Below are 18,731 nucleotides of genomic sequence, written 5' to 3'. Positions count from 1 at the left end.
TGTGTGTGTGTGTGTGTGTGTGTGTGTGTGTGTAAAAACAGCTGTGCATTTGGAGCAAAATTTCCATGTCATACTGTTATTCTGAAGCAAAGGGCATTAAAGACAACAGAAAAATTAGAAACAATTTAATTAAATATTCAGCCAAGAATCAAATTCATGACTGAGCAGTTTTTGACAATTTGAACAAGCAAAACTAAATTTGACTCTTCCAGCCATGTAAGTAAGTGTTAGAATGATAAAAGCAGTCTGCCTCACAGTGGTTTCATTTATAGTGCAACACAATATCTTTTATTTCAGTGAGGCACTCTAAATCAAATGAAATTATGTCTTTATTTAACCCACTGGAAATATAATCATGAATGCCAAATCAGAGGTGAACAAGGGCAAAAATAGGCCTCCTCTTTAGCTTCAAACTGTGTTTGTTATTGTCTGCCCATTTTGGATATATAGTTTCCTGACGGTTTTGAAATTATTTTAATCAAAGATTTAAAGTAAAAGAAAGAATAGTTTGTCTCCTAATTTGTTCTCAAATTTGGATGTTTATTTGCATGCAGTACTGTTGATACTATTGTCAAGATAATTTATTTGTACTTTAATAATAAATGATCTAAGTGTCACTTCAGTTACTGATGCAATAAGGCATCAACTATATGCACTATAGGTCCCTATAGGTATATCCCCCTCTCATTTTTATGAAGATAAAGTTAAAAAAAATAGATCAATGGGGTTGTGTCATTGACATAACTGCTAGTGTTTTGTATAAAAGTTCCACCGAAGGACACTGGCCTCAGACAGGCTGATAAATAATATACACTAAATAGTTCAAAAGTTGTTGTTTTTTCCTGAAGGAAATTAGTAGTCTTATAATACTGTTCTTTTGAACTTTATATTCATAAAAACCTGTACTCTTTTCAACATTGATAGTTATGTTTCTTGAGCAACAGATCTGAATATTAGAATGATTTATGAAGGATCGTGTGACACTTAAGACTGGAGTAATGGCTGAAAATACAGAGTACGGGAGAGCAGTCAGTGTAGGATATTCTTTTTTTATTACACCTCAAAGGGACACATTTTTTAAGACATTTTTGTTTGTAAATACACAAGTAAAACCTTTATAGACAATCATTAGCGAACTTAAACCAGATAAAATCATTTTTATACATATATTTTACAATGGTCACTGAAGCATGTCACTAACTAACTATAGGTGAAAGAGTATTGCTACGATGTATAGTACAGCTAATAATTACATTTGATGTAAAAGCAAAAATAAGTTATTTAAATATCAATTACATATACAGAATGTGCAACCTCAGTTAATCATTTCATATATGTAATTAAGACCCAGTTTTATATCATTTAAGTTGAAATAATTAACTGGTCATGGTTAGTTCTGTAATTAATTAACAAGTGATTATAATTCTTTTTGTAACAGAGATTTGATATTTAAACAGCTCACCTCAACCATCAACATCTGACCTGAAAACAAACTTCTTTAAAAAACTGTAAATGTGTCAATTTGTAATCTCATTTTCTCCACAATGGAATAAAAAACAACTTTCATTCTTTAATAAAGTGCATTTTTACAGTAACATTTCATGAAATATATTTTCGATTTTAATCACTTAAAAAGCCTCATTGTTATCAAAGCACTCAACTGATAGCAATTTGAAGGCATCCATTCTGATACAAAGGGAATTTATCGATTCTCTACTGCTTAAAACGTTCATTAAAACCTTGAGCATTACTGCCTATAAATTGGGCTGCGTTAGATACAAAAGAGTGAATGGCATGAGGGAGAAATACAATTCTAAAGCAAGCTTTCAAAAACACCATTTCCTAAAACCGCAAGGCCTTAGGGAAGCATGGCTGGTGTCTTTTTGTAAATGGAAAACCAAAGGATTTGCAGAAGCAACTGTAGGCCTACTGAAAGGAGTTGAGTTTTCACCTCAGTTGTTCAATCAAAAACAGCCTGAGAGTGATTGTGGGAGAAACTTGCTCCATTGTGCTTAATTTGGAGTGATGTAATGCTTTAAATCTGTGAGCAGTGATGACTAATCCTAATGCTAATGCCTAAGTGACGTAACAGACGTCAGCTAATGTTTCATTTAGGAGCCAGATGCTGTCTGCCTTTACACACATCTGTAAGAGAATCACCAGATGTGTGTAAGCACATTTAAGTCCATAACACCTTATTCTTCCTGAAACACACTGTCATTGTGTTCTGAATGACAAAAAGAAATAATGCTTCATTGGATATTTCTTCTTCCCAATTTTGAACACTTTTAACTCCTGGGTAAAGCACCAGTCTGCAAATGTAACTAGTGCCAGAACACTCCTCTAAGTTAGTCACTCACTATCAGTTTTGATTTGATTTTCTTGTATTTTAAGGCTAAGACTGTGTGCTTTCAAGAGCTCAAGGCTTTTTCTACTATTCAAAATGTCTTCAACACCCTAGTCAAAGTGCAAGGCAATCTGGGACAAAAGAAAAAGAAAAGAAAACAAAAATGAGCACCTGCACACATTTCACTCCAGCAAGCATATTATTAAGCATCAGAGCCGAGTATGATAAGAGGCACACGATATGCAGGAGTATCATTTTCAAGATAACAGGCAACATAAATTGATACAGCTGATACAGTAATACACTTTGATATGCCGCAACAGCCGAGTAAGTGATGCGTGTTGAATATTGTGTGTTTAGAAGACTGAGAAGATTAAATGTGCTGTGAATATACAGTATTATATTAAGCAGATTACAAGGAGTGATGCTAAAATGATGCCTTGAAGAAAGAAACAAATGAAACCGTTTTTTTTTTTTTTACAAACATAGTACATATTTGCTAAAACCGTGACCAACTATTGGCCTAAAATCAAAATGTGCATTGCTCTGAATATCCCCATATGGCAACATCATGTTTTTGGGAATGACTCACCCAAGAGTACACATCTTTTCATATACATACTGTATGCTTTGAGAGATAAAGTATATTATATTAACAAACCTGCATGAAATGACATTGCTTTGGCCAGGTGACATACTCTTGATACTCAATGTGCTTCAATAAGCACTAAAAACGTTTCCTTTAGTTTTTTTTTTTCTAAATAAATCTCAAACTTCAGTCTTCAAATTTATACAAAAGCATAAATTCTCAGAAAAAAAAGTGTGCTTTCTTTCGACAGGCAGATGTTTCAGGCCAAAACTAGATGTTTCTATGGAAACATCTGTTGATAGGCCCACAATAACAGTCCTTGGAAGCCAGATCAGTCATTTCTGAAAATGCCAAAAGGCTATTATAAGACAGAAAGGTGGGAGGAAATTCGGCAGCTGTTGTGTAGGTCTGTCCCTTTACCAGCCAAATTTGATCCATTTAGTCAAGTTCATAACAGCTCATGTTAGTATTATGACTGTCCTGAGCTGCTGGCTGTGACAAGTTGGGCTTCACTGAGAAGAATACGTATGTGATGGTCCTCCTTCAAGCCCGCTTCCCTCGCTTTCGCCTCGTTTAAGGATGACACATGATCCAGCGTGCCAAAGCCTGCAGCCAATAGAGGGGCAGAATACATGGGCATTCCAATCGATACGAGCCAATCAGACACAGAGCTCACGTGAACAGGAGACACTGGCTTCCGACACATGTCAGTCAGACCTCCTGAGGGAATCTGTGGAGAAAAGGAAAACACAAGGGCTAAATCTCAGTGCTAATGCCGGAAAGTAAATAAGAGTATTATGATCTAATTTGACTCACATGCATGTGCTAAATCAAATAATGGAATCTGCTTAAGTAACTCACAGCCATGCGGTGCTCCTTGCGGAGTTGTTTAACTCTGATCTGATCCAGACTGGACGCCACGTCCTTCACTGGCTGCTGAAAGTCCTCTGAGTACCTCTGTACTAAGAGCCGAGGAATACCACAGCGGCCGTGCTGAGAAACACAGAGAGAAAAGGAAAGATTAGCCAGGAAAACAAGATCTAGTGAAGTTCACCACCTCATTTAAGCGATTGGAAAACATCTCTAACAACCTTACAACCCTGTATGGCCCTTAAGAGACGCACAAATTCAGTCATCAAAATATTAAAAATATGAGGAGAATTTTCCTTGCTAATGCTGTATTGTTTCAAGCTAAGCCGTGATTAGCGCCCAGCTAATGTGAGCGGCGCAGCATTCGCCTCAGACTGTGGACTCTGAATAACAACAGAAATTATCAGATCATAAAGTTTATTTCATGTGGCTTTTTAATTGATTTTACGGTTGGTGGAGACCAAGCACACTTGGAAACGGAGTTTAACTCACAAACAAGCAAACTTTATGTGCCAATTATAGCATTACAAGGCGTGTAAGGCTAAATTGTTTGTTTAGTGTGAGATTCAGAGCTCTAACGCTAACATCACCCTGTGTGGCGTAACAAAGATCCAGTTTAATCATTTTCAGCCTGTCTTTGTTTGCACGCCAAATGGCCATCTTCTCTAAAACAGGCAATGTGGCTTCATAATATTGCAAACCAAGCAGTTTTTTTATTGTAGTTAGCTCAATACTCGGCCATCTTTGTGAAAAAATCAACAATCCAAGTACAAAGCTCACACAAGCAGAGCAATGTTTTGATAGCGCCACAGAGCCACAGTGTTTACACTCCTCAGGGAAATCAAACAATGAACAGCAAACAAGCTGCGAGAGGGAAAAGTATTTAATTTATATTACACGCACACATTAGCTTTAACTTGCAAACATCTTGTTAACTGAGAGATTAATTCAAAATCTACTCAAAGAGATTCAAACTATTTCTTGTGCCCAATTTGGGGTACATCCCATAGGCTGTGGGTCCAGGCATAATAGGATTGGCCGCCAATAAAAAGCACTAAAACTCCAGGCAGTCTGTGCAGTCTGAAACCACAAACTGTTCCAGTGTTTTCATATTAAAGAGGGGACATTTTTCACCTCTTATTCACCTTTTTTTTTGTTGGATAATCTCAAAGAAGTGATTTGGAATCAGATTTGGTTTGTTGATGAACGTGGACATTACACACCGAGGACTCAAGAAGATATACCAGACTCAAGATGCTCTGCTTATAAATTACACAACAAGCGAGTCCTCCAATCCTTCCACTTTGCCATGACTGAAAGGACTTTTTAAGGATACAGGATATGCAGCAAAAGTTATGTTTGTGCATTTAGCAATTAAAAATAGCCGAAGAAAAGACGGAGACTCCAACAGAAACCTACTGCATAGGTACTATAGGAACATCTTCTTATTTGGAAACTGATGAGTGGAAATTAGTGTTTGGATGAGCACTGATTGAAATGTATGTTTCTTTCCATTTCTCTTGACACTTTCAAAAGAACTTCCAGCAGTAAATGGAAGGAAAAAATACTCCCATGCCTTTCCAGGGACAGTGGCATGGTTGAGTCAAGCCCCCTACTGGTAATCATTGTGCTTTTGTTTAGTCTGCTAACCTTTTTATAACTACTATAGTGCCGCCATTTTTACCATATGATGCAATTCATGCAAACTTGAGGTCACATGAACATGAAGTCCATTATTAGGCTATACTGAAGGGCTCCTCCAATCCCTAAAAAGTTCTTCACTGCCCTGAAGAGTTGAGCTCCAACCACAATCAAAAACACCTGAGCAAGCTAATCAAGGTCTTCAGAGTTACTAGAAAATTACAGGAAGTTTTGCTTGATCAGACTTTGAGCTAAACTCTGCAGGGCAGTGGCTCTCTAGGGCCAGATTTGGTGTAACATTTGCATTTCATGATTCCAAAAAGTTCTCAAAGGAGTTTATTTTGTGAGTGCTATGCACTCTACTACTACCTGAAAATTGTGGTTGGCAACAGCAGAAGTGAAGTGAAATCATGACTTACTTTATCAGAGCACGGCTCTTCGGTGAGGTCAATGCCTTCCAAGCGCATCCTGTCCTCCAGCAGAGTCTCCAGGTCAGTCATTTTGGCATGGGAGATCTTCCTGCTGAGGGCAACTTTAGCTCTGTGGATCTGAGGACATGCTGATTCAGGTAGGTCAGACAGCCAGGGTGGATTCAGAGCTGCCGCAGATTCACCTGGTGATAATGGGGTTGACGGGGAACTCGCGGAGGGAGTGGTTGGGGTGTAAATGGGTTTTGGGGGTAGGGTTGGCGTATTTGGCACCGAACCAGACAGCACTAGTGAAGGATGGCGCAGACCATTCGGCAGACGTTCTTTGGACTTTTTAGCAGGCACAGGAGGTGGGACAGGTGGCTTTTTAGGGTGAATCCATGGAGCGGGGCTAGTTGGGGCAGAAACCGGTTGGCGGTTTGAGGTCTGAGCAGCAGGCAATGGACCGACCGGGCTGAGAGAAAGCTGTGTGGGAACCATAAGTCTCTGCAGTGAGCCCGTCTCTCTTCCAGCCTTATCGCCACTCTGGTCCAATTTTGATTCTACAGGATCGACCTTTGCTTCTTTTTTGTTGCTCTCTGGCCTACCTTTATCCTCACTGCCACTCTGGTCCTTCCTCTGATCGAAGGCCTGCTCCCAATGTATATCCCCCAGAGAATGTGAGCGCTTCCAGGACTTGGGGGTCTCTTGGGGACCGTCCAACTCCTCACAGCTTCGGCTGACCGGTATGTGGGAGGTCTGTCCTGCTTTGGAGCTCTTCTTGAGGCCGAGGCTTCGCAGACTGAAGCCCTTTATGGGCCGGGGCAGAAAGGTCTTCGGGAACTTGCGTTCCTTCTTGGCCTGCTGCTGAAGAGCTTCAGTGGAGTGAGTCATGGGAAGAGTGGGATAGTCTGGAGACTTTACACCCCTACAATCAAATCCAGATGAACCATGGCTGTGGCGCGACGCCTTGCGGCTCTTACCTGAAACAGAGAGCCGTGCCTTCACATAAATTTATTAATCACATATAATTCCTTCCTCAAAGGCTTCAGATGGTTCCATGTTTTTTGTTTGGTTCCTAAGAATAACTCTGATGTCGTGAAATTGATGATCAGTAAGATCTAGTACTGCAGCAATTTGGTTTCACACGTGAGAGTGCAGCTCTTCAACTTTATTACTGATGCATGCATGCATGCATGATATGCACCATTATTGGTGTGATTCATGCATCGTGTAAGTGTAAGAGTTGAAATATATGTACTACAATCTGAACGAATGTGATGAAAGCTGTCAGAAAATAAATTGCAAAAACATTTGCACCTTTAGGTGTACAACAGCTTGTCACCAAGGCAGTATCCTCAAAGGTGTTTTATCTACCCCTAAAGGGTGGATATTACTACCTTAAGGGTATATAGAGCATCAGTAACTTTATGTACTAAAATACACCCTTCAGGGTTACAAAAGGAACAAAAGTGTACATTTGAGGGTACTACTACATTGCACATTTTTATCCCAGATAATTTAGCATTGTTTTAGGCAAGTATTATCAGCCTGAGTTAATGTTGGTTAAAATGACTTGACATGTTGTTCCAAAACTGTGCAATGGCTCAGTCTGCAGTTAGTTAGTCATACAGATCTGGAACAACATGAAGGTGAGTAAAAGATGCCATTTTCATTATCTTTTTTACCATGCAAAACAGAATGAGTATCTGTAACGTAACTAAAGGTATGAAAAAGCATGTTGCTGAACGGGTTAATGGTTACATTGTTTAGCAGGTACCCAGAGGCACAGTTCATTACATATTTCAGTTAAAGATATGTTCATTAGTTGTAGTGAATTTTTAGGGATTACTTAAGGGTTAGTTGGTTGGGTGAGTGTTAAGTGTGAGTGTTAAGACATTAAGTGAAGAAAACCACAAGTCCAGATTATATTTATTTAGAAAGCATCATTTTCTGCCAATTTTCCACATCAAATATACTTAATATGCTGAGCATAGAGTTAGTAACAGTCAAACTATTTAAGATTAACAGAGGCACAATGCTTTTAATATTATAAAAACAGTTAATAAATAAAATGATAAATGAGTATTTATATGCAGGAACCTTAAGATAAATGAAGATCATAAATGACAATGACATGGTTGAGAAATGATGCAAGGATCTGGAAATGAAAGAAAGAAGCATTCAAGGATGCATTTAAAGTATTATTCCTGGGCCATCAGATATACAGTGGGTACGGAAAGTATTCAGACCCCCTTAAATTTTTCACTCTATGTTATATTGCAGCCATTTGCTAAAATCATTTAAGTTAATTTTTTTTCCTCATTAATGTACACACAGCACCCCATATTGACAGAAAAACACAGAATTGTTGACATTTTTGCAGATTTATTAAAAAAGAAAAACTGAAATATCAAATGGTCCTAAGTATTCAGACCCTTTACTCAGTATTTAGTAGAAGCACCCTTTAGCAAATGGCTGCAATATAACAAAGAGTGAAAAATTTAAGGGGGTCTGAATACTTTCCGTACCCACTGTACTTTAACAGAATCAATGACTCAAACTCTAATGGTGACAAAGCAGTGCATGCTTTAATAGTGAATATAATAAGCTCTGTACCGCTCCTCTTACAAGAAATGAGTGGAAATGTAATCGGCACAGATAAAATAATATCAAGAGACGAAAACAGATGAAAAAAGCAAGCAGATCAAAATGCTAGAGATCACAGAATGGATTTATTTTCCAATTTGGCAGATTGTACATATTTCTGATCCATCCTAAACAATCATACGCCACACACACACACACACACACACACACACACAGAGACTCATACACTGACATACACAACAGGAGGAGGGATCAGTCAGTGTTATAAGATGCCAGTAGGAGGTTAAGAAGACAACAGAAGAGTGAAAACCTTAAACACTCAATTTCTTTGGAAATATAGAATGAGATACGATGCTTTCTCTTGGATAAAATCCTTTAAAAACAGTAGCTCCTACTTTTACACAATCTACGTAAAATATCACCTTCCAAATGTATGCGATTCATCCACTACATTTTGTATTTATAAAGTCTTTTCTTTTTTAGGCACATAAGAACTTGTGCAATATGACCACAACAAACGCCACACAAATATGGAGTGATATTTCTTGAAATGGCAAAAGGAGAGAGGAGGAGAGACTTTAAATTGAGTCTGAAATGAATCTGCGTTGGTTTTGCCTGGAGAACATTCTCAAAATCGTCCTGTTTAAGTCCTGCTGTGAGCACAAGCCTTGTATTTGTTTCTCTGAGATTCTGTCTGTCTCTCTTTAGATTTTTCTGAGGCAGCGGATGGATTCTAATCTGATCAGTTAGCAAGACTTGCTGCGGTTTTTGGATTTTCGATTTCTAACAGAATGGAAGAAAGCAGGAGCAGGAGTCTGGGGAGGCTGGAAGAGAGTTAAAGTAATGATGACAGAGCGTCTCTAGAAGCAGAGAAGCAGATAGAGAACAGGGCACAACAGATGTGACAGACAGACAGGCCTGGGTTAAATCCAGATGTGATGACAAGTTCTCATTGGCTGTTAGGACACTGAGTCATGGCAGAGAGAGAGGCGTGGCCCAGAGGTGAGAGGATGGTGTCATGGCGTTGCTACACTAGGCTGGACATGGTGATGCGGTTGGTATGGAGATGCTAAACAAGCGCCTGGTTACCATTCTCTAGGTTTTCATTGCTTTCGTAGCAACCAGAGTCCCGTGGGGAGTCGGCCATGAGGCCACGCCCCTCACAGAGGAGTTTCTCCTGAGAGCCAGAGAGGGCGCTGCGCTCCGGATCACTGCTGCCTAGAAAACACACACACACAAAGTTAGGAAATGTTATAAACATGTGATAAATGTATAAAGACACATTTAGTACATAGTGTATTTAACATATGTGTGTACTTACTGTCGTAATCCTGCAGTAGTTCTACAGCGGTCATCAGTACGGCACGGTGTTGAGGATCTTTGATGTTGAGCTCATCCAGATCTTCTTCCTCTAGTAGCTTAAATGTGTCCAGGTCCTCATACCCGTTAAACAGGAATGTAGGCATGTGCTCCTAAAACACATACACATACATTCACAGATTCCACACCCAGTAGAGCAGAAGCACTATGTAGCTAAAAATACCCACTCCACCCTGGAAGTTCATCTATGGTGGGATTTATGTGTGGGAATGTTTCCAGACTTCAAACTCTTTTGTGACGGCCAGCTATCATTATAGTCCATTAACACACTAAAACAACACAATGAGGCTTAAAATGCGTCCTTGGTGTCTATTGTGTGAAGCGTAAGGTCTGTAATGTGATGTTATTTAGAGATGTAATAATGCATGAGCTCGTGGGAGGTCTGAAGGGTGTGTATGTCTCTGTCTTTAAATAAAACTTTTAACTGGCATGGGGAAATGACCTCGTCCCACTTTCTCATAGTTAATCTGCTTTAACAAGAGCTGACCATCTTTTCACACCAGCATCCACTTGTTCATTTTCTCATCTCTCCCCACCCTGTTCTTACATTCTGTCAGTAAAGATTAAAGATGAGCCACACACTCAGATTTATGCTGGATGATTATAGATAAACCAATGAAATTTCAAAGCATGTACATATCTCAAAAATGGCTGTGTGTGGTCCCTGTCTCACCTTCAGGTTGATTCTCTCCAGAAGTTCCTCGACTGAGTTGGGTTTGGGCGGCCTGCCCTTCCTCCTCCTCCGAACCGCTCGTTTAGGCTTCTCCTCTTCTTCAGTCAGCACATCCACATAGATGAACTTAAATGTGCCCACCTTGTTATTGAGCAGACCCATCCATGTGCCCATGGGCGGCTTACTGATGATATCAATCACATCTCCTCCCTACAAAGAGAGAGAGAAATTTAGTGAGATTCAAAGTTGTTATTAAATAAAAAAGAAAACACCCAGAAACTAATCTAAAACATATTTTCAAATGTTAACTGAATTATAAATTGCCATGCTAGTTTTAATATCTCATATTATCCTTTCCACCTAATTAAAATGGTTTTTACTCAAATTAATATTTATTTATTTGCTAAGTAGCCATGTAATAAGTTGGACCCCTTCATGTTTAATCACAGTGGGTTGTAAAGGTCTAAAATTTAAAGGAACACTCCACTATTTTTGAAAATAGGCTCATTTTCCAACTCCCCTAGAGTTAAACAGTTGAGTTTTACCGTTTTCAAATCCATTCAGTCAATCTCCGGGTCTGGCGGTAGCACTTTTAGCTTAAGCTTAGCATAGATCGATCTCCGGGTCTGACGGTAGCACTTTTAGCTGTATCTTAGCATAGATCATTGAATCTGATTAGACTGTTAGCATCTCGCTCAAAAATGACCAAAGAGTTTCGATATTTTTCCTATTTAAAACTTGACTCTTCTGTAGTTACATCGTGTACTAAAACTGACGGCGCTGCGTAATATCATAGCACCTGCTGCACCCATGGTACGGCAGCAAAGTTCCTTGATTATTACGCCGGAATGAGAGTATAGTTCCTAGCCATATCGGCCTAGAAAATTTTAGAAGATGTTAACGGTCTAATCAGATTCAATGATCTATGCTAAGCTACAGCTAAAAGTGCTACCGCCAGACCCGGAGATCGGCTGAATGGATTCGAAAATTCGAAAAACCTTTAATTTAAAGTAGTATTAAACACAAAACTATTTTAAGTTGGATTAATTTCCTGTATGTGTTCAGTACCTTAAGTTTGAGTGAGTCTGTATCATATGGACTCGGTGTGAAGTCAGTGTGAACTCTAGCTCTGCCGCAGAAAGGGCCTCTGTACGGAGGCTCTTCATCATCACCATCCTCACTCCTCACACTCTCTCTGTTGCTGGCCGATGAGTCTGTGGTGCTCACTGTCTGTCCACCTGTGAGAGGACCAACACAATCATTACAAAAGCACTGGATTCTTTCACCAGGCAAAAGTCATTAATCAGACTGCCAGAAAAAAAAATCTACATAACTTAAGGCACAATTAATGTCCGTAGCACAAACATTCAATGTTTCAATGAAACCGAAGTAGTGACAGATCTTTTCATACATAGTGAAATATATAACAGAGTGAAATAGATCAATGAAAAAAAAAAGAAAAAAAAAAGTGGGACAGGGATTCATCTATTCATCGCCTATTGATTGGATGGAATGGAGGCAGATCTGAATGCAAACTTGCAGTCGATTGAAAGAAAGAGGGTTTTATGCACTAAATGATTAGAGAAGTCACCATACAGTAGTCTATAGTTTCCAATGGATGACTTATTTATATTTTGATTAAAAATTTCAAGGCTAAAACTAATTTAAAAAAAAGAAACACATACATTGCTGAATTGTTCAAAATAAGATCAATAACATGCATATATTGTGAATTTCCATTTCATGCTGGCTTTAACACAGTGTTAAGATAAGACTAATATGAGCAATAGTGCTGCTTGCACACAAACAAGCACACACACACACACACCACAAACACTTACTCATGGAGCTCTGCCCACTGAGGGAGCTGCGCAGACTCTCTACCGACCCTCCTGCCTTGAGTTTGGGCTTCTCTAGAGAGTCTGTGTCTGGCTGAGGAGACTGAGGACAACTGGGCGTTCCATCTGGACTGGACTATACAAAGAAAAAAATGAGAGAATTGAAAGTATATTATTATTTATAAATGAAAAAAGTAATAATATGGACAGCAGGTGATGCATAGAATATAAAACCCACAAAAAGAACAGCTGATTGCAGCACTGCTGTGAGATTAATCCTCTAGTTTAGCAAAGTAATTACACTAAGCTGCCACTAGGTGGTGCACTCCAACATAATATGATTACAGGGAGCGAGACATGGTGTTGGCACAAAGTTCTCTTTGCACAGATGAGCTCAACACTGACTAACACACACACATATCCAGAGATCTACATTAAACATGCTAAAAGAGATGATGTCATATAGATGTAAACTCTTGCCTCAGTTGTAACTAAAACCTAGTGAGCTGCTTACAGAGGCAGCATTTAAAAGACAAATACATTTTCAACAGCATGTGAATACAGGCACTGAGTGTGTATTCAACACTGCCAGGGAGTATGGCCACTTGTATCCAAGCTCTAGGCTACATTAAGAGATGTTTGACCCTAGTTTGAAACACAGAAAGTGGGGCACACATGTGCTACTTCCCTCTTGAGTAAAGGCAGGGTCTCACCTCTGAACAAGCTTGCTATATAGCACATAACTCAGCACGGTCAAAGCAAGCACATGGGCATCTGTGTGTGTACCTGTTCAGAGAGAGACCCGGCATATTTCTTGGACATGCGTTTCCTCATAGTCTCTTTCACAGACTTGACTTTCTTTCCTAGAGAGATACGAGACGTGGTGGGAGATTTCACAGCGTCCCTGTACAGAGCCTCCTGCTCCTTATGCCAGAGAGAGAGAGAGAGAGAGAGAGAGAGAAAGAGAGCGATTAAGCACACTGAAAGCCAGCTGATCAACACAATTGGATGACAAACACTGCAGCTGCATATGAGAGCTGAAATCAAGAGGAAGCGAGAGAAAGAACGCATGTGTACTCACACTAGGCTCGGTTGTGTTGACCACATGGAGGGCACGATTAGACAGGTCAAATCCTCCAAAGCTACATGTTCTCTGTGTGGAAAAAAGACATAATTACTGTGAATTTACGAGCAAATGAATATATTTAGAGAGAGTCATTTAAAACGATTCACAAAGAGTCTCAATGATTCATGCTGCTCTTTACAATGGAAACCACACATTTTAAAATGACGAGCTGTCAAAAGAAATAGTTCATGGTATGACCTGATTTCCTATTTAACTCAAAATAAAATCTTTCAGCAGTTGTTTAGCATTATGTAAATAAACCAATGCTTTCTTGTAAAACCTTGATGAATGAACTGAAAATTGGTACTGAAAAAATAGTGAGAAATAAAAAACAAATGTGAACGGACTTAAGGCAACATCTTACATCGCTCAAATACAAGCGATGCATTACATTTAAATAAACTGGCTTTTCATTTTATGACATTTTGTTGAAAAGTTCTACAAAAGCAGCAGAATAAGAGATATCCGGTTCAAAATAAACAGAATACAGTTCAAATGTTGTAGTACGAGACGCTGTTGCATATTGCATGGAATAACATCATGCACTTTAAAAGAAAAGAAAAAAATCTCAATAAAAAAAAAGAGTAGCACATACAAAAAAAAAATAGCATTCATGCCTAGGCTGAAAGAGGAATTTCCAACCCAAAATGGATGAAATAGTTCACTGATGAAGATCACGGTCATGTTCACATTCACTATGAATGACGACGAGGATCCGCAGACGACAGACTCTACAAAGCTGCAGAAGGAACTCCATATTTATTTTCTTCTTCTACCACTCTCCACTGTCTCTCAAGGACTGAGAGTTTCAATTATGCTCTGACACATGACTGACTACAAGAGAATAAGTCAAGAAATGAAAGGAGAGAAGCTCAGGACTTGAGGTATTGTCACATTCTATTTCTCTTCTACACCTTTCTTAGATTATAAAATTTTGACTCCATACTGCAGTAACATGAGTCTACAGTAATGAGAAGAACTGGTGGCTAACTGACAGTCTAAGGGATTTCTAGCTTTAATAATTACCCCAGAGATGGGTGAAGATTTTTGAAACAAAATGCATTTCATGACAGCACAGTTCATATTTCAGTATCAGAATTGGTCTTGAAATATAACTAAAGCAGTTTGTCTCTAAATTGTACCCTACTGCAATTCTCTTCTGCAGCTTTGCACCAGCCTGTTCCTCCAGTGCAGCAGGGGGCACTGTAGATCTGCTCTTCCGGCACACTCACAGACTTCTGCTGGATGCGTAAGAGCACGCGCTTGGTGCAGCGATCCATGCTGGATGCCCACTTCCTGTTCGCATCTCTTTCGTCTTCCAGGAGCCAACGTCTGTCTGCTTTGCTCAGTGTGACGGGCCTAACCAGCCCGGTCCAGTTCAAGTGGCCATACAGGCTGCGTTCCACCACGTATGTGATGTTGAGCTCACTAACCGCCGTCCTTCCTTTCAGACGCCTTGGTGGAAACAGCCAGCTGCCCACTACTCCGCCCCCACAGCTCTTCCCCTTCTCCCTGGCCAATGGAAGCTCACGAGTGGGAGGGGAAGCAGGCAAGGTGGAGGAGGGAACGATGGTTTTCTGAGCGTTGCAGGAACGTTGGTAGAGCAGGTGCTTGGTGGAGTATGCGTAGTTTGGGTCAGGCTTATTGCGCTGCCACATGGAGACCGGTGGCCGTTTGGTGTTGTTAATGTCTTCTAAAGACACCAGAAGGGGGTGCGGCTTTGGGCGGGGCCTAGTGAGGCCGTAAAAAGCGTAGACGCTGTCAGTACTTACCCCGTGTGATAGAGATGACAAGGCCTTCCGCATCTCTCCATCTGTAGCCAAGCGGGAGACTTTAGCATTGTCGTCTCCCAGATCCTCCAATTCGGAGAAAGAGGAGCCACTACCACCCACTACACCCAGTCCGGATCCAGCACTACTCTTCCGCGGAGGGCGGATCAGGCCGTGGGGATGTGCGCCGGGGGTCTTCACTAACTTGTGAGCAGGTTTCCAGGCGTCAAGGCTACTGGTGGAGGGCGAGGTGGTCAGGCTGTCCGTGTCCCCATCCAGAGAGAGCTGCTCTTGGGCAAGAGAGGACAAAGAAGAGTCTGTGCACTGGGCCGGCTTCTTGTGGATTTCCGCATACAGAGCGTTTATGTCATCACATAAGGGAGCTGCATCCAGACTGAGCGAATCTGCAGAAAAAAAGATTAAAACAAAAACTTCTATAAACTGAAATATCTATATCTATTCCAAGCAATACTGTCTCATGAATTATTTAATAGCAGTGGAATAAAGTATGGATAAAAATTAATATCAACTAAAGATAAAATTAGAGATGCACAATATACAAATTCTGGCCAATAGTATTAAGCTGATAACTATTTTCATGTTCTGGCTAATAACTGATAAATTGCAAATATAACAATTCTATTCTATTTTGTCTACATGGCATTCAAATACATTTCATGTCAGAAAACTATATATATATATATATATAAAAAAATATATTTTTTTAAAGAAGTCAATGCTCACTAAGGGTGCATTTATTTGATCAAAAATACAATAAAAACATTAATAGTAAAAAACGTATAATTTTTCAGCAGCCATTATGCCAGCCCATGTCATATGATCCTTCAGAAATCATTCTAATATGCTGATTTGGCACTCAAGAAACATTTCTTACTATTATTCTTACTAATAATGTTTATTACCATTTTCAGGTTTTGTGGAAACAGCGATTCTTTGGTAAAGTTAATAAGAACAACATTTATTTGAAATGTTCCATTTAATGCATGCTTCAAGAATAAAAATGCTATTTTCTTAAACTTCTACTGACCCACAAACTTTTGAATGGTAATGTTAATTAAATATAAAATACCAAAAACTAATATTAATTTAATTAATTAATTAAATGCTACATATGTGCAGCATGAGAAATGGATTTTTGAGATTTGCTTAAAAAAAAAAACCTGGAGTTAATGCCATAAGAACAAATCTTTTCAAGCTACCTTGTGAGCCATGTCTTTTGCTGTCATCCACTTTGATGAGCTTTTTGCGAACACGTCGAGTCGAGTTGACCAGCTTGTGAAGCCTCTTGAATTTCACAGAGTCCTCCTGCTCATCATCTGACTGCTCCACAGACTACAGAGAGAAAACTCAACTTCAGTGTTATATCACCTCCTATGAACATAAAATATGTAACATCTTTCACACAGACATACACAAAAACAGAAAATGATGGCTTCAACTGGTATGAAAAGATTATGACATGTTTAGGATGGGCTTTTGATATTAAGGACATTACTTAATGGAATATGGAGTTGCGTGTTATGAAATTTTATGTCCAGGAAAAACACTTAAGTCTTGTTTTTGAACATAACAGATGGGTATGAGTGAGCATTTGTGGTGGAACAAATCCTTTTCTTGGTCCAAATGAATAATTCATATAGGGACTATACTGCTGAGATAATTTATGATGGATCACTCCCCAAAACAAACATCTAACATAACCTCACAGTTAACACATTTATGATACTGAAACCTCTGATACACAAAGACTCTTTAATCCCTTCTACCCAAATCACAAACTTGCAAATTGCAATTTTGAAAAAAAGTCATTGCACACCAAAAAAATTTTGTTCACTGCAAAAGTACACCACATTATGGGATGACATGCTATTTTTAACTAACAGGATATAATCTGCTCTAACCACAGACTGTTTTTAAACCATCAGGAGAGACTGAGCTGTTTTGACCAATATCAGTGATTGGCAATTATATCTTTGTACCCCAACACACCACACACTTAAGTGTTCCACTAAATCACGGAGGTTGAATGTGATCCGTTACTGGAAATCTAAAGTTCAACCGCATGCACACACAAAATCTCAATGGTTCACCATAGGCATCGAGTAATCTTTCCTAATCATTCAAGGCCACAATGACCATCATTCAAAAAGAAGAAGAGTCATTGTGATGATAGACGAGAAATATTGGATACACGGCTAATAACACTGCTCAAACAGCTCAAACTGTATTCCGAGAAATAGAGCAGAAAAACCCATTTACACCATAATCAAAAGCACCCAAATGAAGAAAATAGCGTCAGGACAATCTCATTAAGGACTTAAGGGCTGCTCAAATCCCATCGCCAACAAGTTAACAAAATCACATTTCAAACAAGAGCAAGGGAGGAAAGAAAAAAAGAAGAGAGAAAGAGAACAAAAAAACAAAACAAGAATGTGTGCAAAAATGTGTCCAGCTGTGCTCCTACCAGGAGTAGTTTCCTCTAGGTTAGATGTTAGCGGCCCATGCAAAAATCCCAACGCAACACTATCTCACGCCGAGATGAATACAAACTGTAAACAGTTTTTTGAAGGAAACTGCAATATCTGGAGGCAGGGGAGTGACTGTGGTAAAAGGCGCGAGTTGTGTGTCTGGAAACATTGTGAAGTCTGCCATATGACCCCTGAACATCCTTAATGGTCTTCAGACGAGAAAATGAATGTGGGCCAGAGAGAAAAAAGGCTGGTCTGGTTGCAGCCCATTCATATACAGATACAGTACATCCTCTGTGACAACGGCTACTAACACTGACCCCAGATCAGCTCACTCCGGTGGAGCCGTGATGGTTCACTATACTGAATGCAGCTGACATTGATCTCATGACAGGGGAACCCTGTGGACACACAGCAAGCTCTCAGTGTTCTGATTAATGTTAAACTGAGCTCAGATCAGCGGGATCCCCAGAGAGAGTTGTGCCCGTCGGTTTAACCGTTCGCAGACTAGGGCTGACCCATTTCCATTTATAAATAGGAGATCATCAACCCAGGGGCCAAGATTCCTACAGAGATCAATTTTCTCATTCAGAAGCTGAGATTCAATTTGCACATGCTGATGTGTGGTAGAGACAGGCAGGAAGAAATGTGTGTGAGTGTGTGTGTGTTTCAGAAACACCCCCAGGGGCTCAGAGATACAGGGTCTTTGTATAAATATGATTTGCTTACCTCATTTCCACTCCTTTTGCTATAACGGGTAAAACAGTACAAAGGGAGAATCTCACGAACAAATGTCCGGGTCATATTTCACCCCAATAAAAGAATTACAAATTACATTTATGAAAATAAAACCTTTTTAAGGACTGTTCAGATTTAATTTTTTTGAAAGATCATCTTTCATTACAATTAATTACACTTTTTTCAAATTAATTTTCTAAAAAAAAAAAAAATCTCATTGTAATGTGGATTATTGTAATTTCTAAAGAATATAA

The 18,731-nt window shown here is 39.4% G+C and overlaps 1 protein-coding gene across 1 annotated transcript in view; it reads right to left on the bottom strand.

Annotated features, from left to right (window-relative positions):
* Positions 1–2,727: 2,727 nt before the first annotated feature.
* Positions 2,728–18,731, bottom strand: part of LOC107732642 (SAM and SH3 domain-containing protein 1-like) — a 44,870-nt gene continuing 28,866 nt past the window's right edge. Inside the window, exons 9-20 of the mRNA XM_016544042.1 lie at positions 16,471–16,603; positions 15,254–15,654; positions 13,437–13,508; positions 13,142–13,279; positions 12,359–12,491; positions 11,586–11,755; positions 10,518–10,727; positions 9,786–9,936; positions 9,554–9,682; positions 5,867–6,837; positions 3,798–3,929; positions 2,728–3,666 (exon numbers count right to left, since the gene is read on the bottom strand). Coding sequence (XP_016399528.1) covers positions 3,406–3,666; positions 3,798–3,929; positions 5,867–6,837; positions 9,554–9,682; positions 9,786–9,936; positions 10,518–10,727; positions 11,586–11,755; positions 12,359–12,491; positions 13,142–13,279; positions 13,437–13,508; positions 15,254–15,654; positions 16,471–16,603 — 2,901 coding nt within the window. The 3' untranslated portion in view covers positions 2,728–3,405. The remainder of the gene's footprint in view (positions 3,667–3,797; positions 3,930–5,866; positions 6,838–9,553; positions 9,683–9,785; positions 9,937–10,517; positions 10,728–11,585; positions 11,756–12,358; positions 12,492–13,141; positions 13,280–13,436; positions 13,509–15,253; positions 15,655–16,470; positions 16,604–18,731) is intronic.

This window comes from Sinocyclocheilus rhinocerous, unplaced genomic scaffold, assembly GCF_001515625.1.
Source record: "Sinocyclocheilus rhinocerous isolate Xijiao unplaced genomic scaffold, SAMN03320098_v1.1 scaffold1542, whole genome shotgun sequence".
NCBI classification, from domain to species: domain Eukaryota; kingdom Metazoa; phylum Chordata; class Actinopteri; order Cypriniformes; family Cyprinidae; genus Sinocyclocheilus; species Sinocyclocheilus rhinocerous.
The sequence above is the reverse complement of the archived record's forward strand: the minus strand, read 5'-3'. Positions and strand labels throughout refer to the sequence as shown.